The sequence below is a fragment of the Cherax quadricarinatus genome, chromosome 19 (genome assembly GCF_038502225.1).
Source record: "Cherax quadricarinatus isolate ZL_2023a chromosome 19, ASM3850222v1, whole genome shotgun sequence".
Lineage (NCBI taxonomy): Eukaryota > Metazoa > Arthropoda > Malacostraca > Decapoda > Parastacidae > Cherax > Cherax quadricarinatus.
The window spans coordinates 18,666,412-18,671,496 of record NC_091310.1 but is presented as its reverse complement, the minus strand read 5'-3'; the positions used below and the strand labels follow the sequence as shown (position 1 = coordinate 18,671,496).

The following is a 5,085-nucleotide window of genomic DNA, read 5'->3' as shown; positions in this document are numbered from 1 at the left end:
TATGGTTAGGTTTATTTATTTTTATTTTATTTTATTTCATTATTTATTTTTGTTTTGATTAATTTTTAAAAATCAACTTTACTCTCCAAACACTTGAACTTTTTAGGTAGGGACCCCTTTGCACTTGCACCATGTGCGCAGTCTTGGATGAGCCCCTGAGCCCCTTGGACCGCGGGGCCCCCAAATGCGCGGGGCCCTAGGCAAATGCCTAGTTTGCCTATGCGATAATCCGGCCCTGTGTACAGAGAACCTTTACTGCACATATAAGTTCCATCAAACACCTTAACTACTGGAAACGCCTGGAAGCACTTGACTTGTACTCACTGGAGCGCAGGTGAGAGAGAAATCATAATCTACACCTGGGAAATCCTAGAGGGACTGGTCTCTAATCTGCACACAGAAATCACCCTCTACGAAAGTAAAAGACTTGGCAGGTGGTGCAACATGCGCCCAATGAACAGTAGGGGCACCATTAGTACACTAACGAAAAACACTAAGTGTCTGGGGCCCAAGACTGTTCAAATACCTCCCATCTGCCATAAGGGAAATTACCAATAGACCCCTGGCTGCCTTCAAGAGGGAGCTGGACGGATACCTAATGTCAATGTCGGATCAGCCGGACTGTGGTTAGTATGTTGGACTACGTGCGGCCAGCAGTAACAGTCTCGCTGATCAGGCCCTGATCCACCGGGAGGCCTGGTCAAAGACTGAGCCACGGGGGCGTTGATCCCCGGAATACCCTCCAGGTAGAGGGTCCGTAAAGAGTACTCATCACTGAGGGTCCGTAAAATGAGTACTATCACTAAGGGATCAGTAGAGAGTACTCATCGCTGAGGGTCAGTTAGGAGTACTTATCACAGCTTGAGTTGAGTACTGACCCTCTTTGTTGAGAGTACGAGTGACTGTGAAATTATTTACTGTGCTTTTTTATTTTTTTAGGCAATAAACTCTGTTTTTTATTGTTTTATCTGCTACAGTACTATCTCAATCATAGATACTATTGATAATAATGCAACAAAGAGTAAAGGGTTTGATAACATGTCAATAATCAGATAAAGATATGATAGATGTTAGGTTGATTGGCAAGCTTGATAGTTGTTAGAACATTGGTTAATGACACCAGCTAATATTTGACCTTTGATGCAGCCGCATCATGTCTCCTGATCTTCACCATCCGGGCTCCAACATGGACTACGGCCGCAGAAAGGTCACCGTCAAGCCTTTTGAGGACGATGAGGAAGACCAGCCTGTCTACATAAGGTCAGTTCATATTTTATTTTGTCACTGAAAGGTTCACTTGAGATCAGGGTTTTAAAGTCAGCTTACATGTACTAGTAGGTTTTACTAAAGGTGAATAATGCATATAATAATCAGATACAAACTTCTATTATGGCAATGTTTCTATATCTAGAGCTTCATCAAATTTCTCTCTGCACGGTGAAAACTCGTCCCATTTAAAACTTGTTCTATACACACTTCTTCGTACCTGTCAAAAATACGGTATTATATATATATATATATATATATATATATATATATATATATATATATATATATATATATCATTGTCTCTACGTCTACAGCAAGACTCGAATCTGCTTACGCAGCATCGCGGGTCTAGCTCCGTGGTAAAGTACTGTGGACTGATACAGAGTTGGCAGGTTCGAGTCCTGCTGTGGACGTAGAGACAATGTTTGTAAATAATTTCGCCTGTTTACGAATTGTTAAGCATATATATAAATGTGTAACTGAAAGTAAAGGTTATAAAGTTCTGTGTATCTTTATAATAATAATACATATATTTATTTCTACAAGTACATGTACAAGGTATACAGGCCTAACTGACATCAGTGACCTACTACTACATTGACAGTCCCTTATTATGCAGAACATTTCGGGCAGATTAGGTCAGTTTTGTCCCAGGATGCGACCCACACCAGTCGAATAACACTGGTACCCATTGTTACTGATGGGTGATCATAGACAGCCACTTTTAACTGAAGTGATCATGATGCACATGGATGACTAAACAGAATCAAGAAAGGCCAGCCTAGCTATCCGCTACACAAAATAATATCTGCTCTCTTAACTAATATTCCTGAAAAAGGTAACAATCTGATATATTATTCTCCAATAATTTGAGTTACTCTATTAAATATTGTTGAAGCTTTCCTGATTTGATGAGGATAAAGCTTAAATACCTTGCTTAAGTGTTACTATTTATATTTTAAACTGGAATGCTCCCCCTCCGTGAATCGAACGATTTCTTTCCAAATAAAAATATTCCAAATATTTACTAATAATCTATATTCAAGTCTCAGTGGAAGAATGAGTATATATAATCCGTATTTTCCACATTATTTGCCACTTGAAAGTTATTTTGAAAAGCTTTACATTAACAAAAATAACATTATTCTAGTAGTACCCGAGGAAACACAAACTGTTATGTAGTTAGCATTTCTACACATTTTTTTAATTATTAATTATTATTCTCTCACAGTTGAACACTTTAGACTATAATTCTGGTGTCATGAGTCGACCAGTTGTGATACTAGTGGTGTGTAGAGCAGGGTCCCTTAGTTAATTTGTGCTTTGCTCAGAAAGATTTATCCCACACCCCTTGGTCAAGCCACGCAGCTCCGGGTTATGCCGTGCCAATTGATCATTAAGCTGCTGGTCAAGTCTCTAATTTCTGGTCTCTTAGCTTTACTAAACCTGTGTATCGAGTATTTAACAGCTTATTCTAATTATGTCCCCATGTTACTGGTCATTTTACTTTAGAATGTTTATTCCCAACTATCCTAATAGTTTCTCTTAAAATGTTTTACGTCAGTCATCGTCTCTTCAGCCTGACCTCCAATTAGGGAACCTAGCTTCACACGAACTACCTTGCGTCAATTGCTTCGTATTCAAAATTCAGGAAAATTATAGTATTTGTTACTGGCAAGGTAACCTGTATTATCCTGTATTCCATATAGTTTCCCGACAATGCTGAAATTGTAAAAAAGACAAGTAGCTTGGGCCTTATAGCACGAGGCGCATCCCGAAATTTGGTTCGTGCACTTTCACACGTACTGAGACCAATGTGGAGTTCGGGTTGCTGCTCTTCTAGTCCTCTCTGTCAGGGTCGTCAGGTTCAGTTTCTTCATCCTTTCTTCATAGTGTGCCTCTTTGTGTATTATTGTTGTCGCCGGTGGCAGCAATAGCCAGGTTGGTTTAGTATTTAGCATTAAAGTATGGCCTCAAACCAAGCTTCGTGAGTGCAACTCTTGAAACTGATCATAGGTATGTCACAGGTTCTTCATAATTTTCATGGGGTATGTTTACAATTTTACATTTCTCCTGAATAAGACATTTTATTACAGTAACATTCATCATTTAGATTTTACTCCTATAAGAATTGGACAGTCATTTTGAATTGTATTTGATGCAGAATTAGACACATGTGCAACATCTGGGTATCTTTATTTGTAGACGTTTCGCCATCAAGTTGCTTTATCAGACATATTGTATAATTCTTCCCTCGGGTAAATCACTTCAATAATTTTGAGACATTAAACTTTCACCACGTGGCCACATGGCCAGCGGGCTTAACAAAATAATGCAGTGCATGACGTTGCTCTAAAAGGTAAGTGCATGCCACTTTTAATACATTGTTGCAACACCTTTTTTGACGAAACACACCTATAACTTTTTTCCCTAAAACTGCTGTTACGAATTATACAAATACAAGTAGTAAACTTTATAACAGTACTTACCAGCTAATAAGTGAATATCTGTATCGTTTTACGTAGAAAAAATGAGAACTAAAAATCAAGCATCTAGCAAGACGTCTGTTCAGGTTGTAATTATAAGAGTATTGAGTCTAGGATCTAACATTATGAATGTGTGTAGTTGATGTTGTGTAGTTATGGTGGTCACGGCCACGGGAATGCTGATGAGGCCAAAGCCCCCCTCACCTCAGTGCAAATACTTTTTTTTTATCAATTGATGTTTAGTTTTTTCTGTATTAAGCACGATGGGTTAAGAAATGTCATATACATACTAAAAATCATGCGTTTTTGAAAACTAATTTCGACTTTTTTAGGTTCTAACGATTTTTAAGACACCCCAAGATGGAAATCCTGGCTTGAGCCACCCCAAGAATGAAATTCATACAGGTAGGTGAGACAGTAGGTTAATTCAGTGAGAGGCGATAGGTTAATTTAGTGAGAGGCAGTAGGTTAATTCAGTGAGAGGCGATAGGTTAATTTAGTGAGAGGCAGTAGGTTAATTCAGTTTACCTGGAGAGAGTTCCGGGGGTCAACGCCCCCGCGGCCCGGTCTGTGACCAGGCCTCCTGGTGGATCAGAGCCTGATCAACCAGGCTGTTGCTGCTGGCTGCACGCAAACCAACGTACGAGCCACAGCCCGGCTGATCAGGAACTGACTTTAGGTGCTTGTCCAGTGCCAGCTTGAAGACTGCCAGGGGTCTGTTGGTAATCCTCCTTATGTGTGCTGGGAGGCAGTTGAACAGTCTCGGGCCCCTGACACTTATTGTATGGTCTCTTAACGTGCTAGTGACACCCCTGCTTTTCATTGGGGGGATGGTGCATCGTCTGCCAAGTCTTTTGCTTTCGTAGTGAGTGATTTTCGTGTGCAAGTTCGGTACTAGTCCCTCTAGGATTTTCCAGGTGTATATAATCATGTATCTCTCCCTCCTGCGTTCCAGGGAATACAGGTTTAGGAACCTCAAGCGCTCCCAGTAACTGAGGTGTTTTATCTCCGTTATGCGCGCCGTGAAAGTTCTCTGTACATTTTCTAGGTCGGCAATTTCACCTGCCTTGAAAGGTGCTGTTAGTGTGCAGCAATATTCCAGCCTAGATAGAACAAGTGACCTGAAGAGTGTCATCATGGGCTTGGCCTCCCTAGTTTTGAAGGTTCTCATTATCCATCCTTTCATTTTTCTAGCAGATGCGATTGATACAATGTTATGGTCCTTGAAGGTGAGATCCTCCGACATAATCACTCCCAGGTCTTTGACGTTGGTGTTTCGCTCTATTTTGTGGCCAGAATTTGTTTTGTACTCTGATGAAGATTTAATTTC

At 40.3% G+C, this 5,085-nt stretch overlaps 1 protein-coding gene and 1 long non-coding RNA gene across 2 annotated transcripts in view; one reads left to right on the top strand and one right to left on the bottom strand.

The window, feature by feature from the left end:
- Nucleotides 1-5,085, top strand: part of LOC128688252 (meduse) — a gene marked incomplete in the record, with an annotated part of 782,472 nt that overhangs the window by 692,489 nt on the left and 84,898 nt on the right. The window contains 1 exon segment of the mRNA XM_070086555.1: nt 1,147-1,260. Coding sequence (XP_069942656.1) covers nt 1,147-1,260 — 114 coding nt within the window.
- The window catches only part of LOC138852921 (uncharacterized), a 132,988-nt gene continuing 129,209 nt past the window's right edge, over nt 1,307-5,085 (bottom strand). Inside the window, exon 3 of the long non-coding RNA XR_011392176.1 lies at nt 1,307-1,486. This is a non-coding gene — a long non-coding RNA (uncharacterized lncRNA). The remainder of the gene's footprint in view (nt 1,487-5,085) is intronic.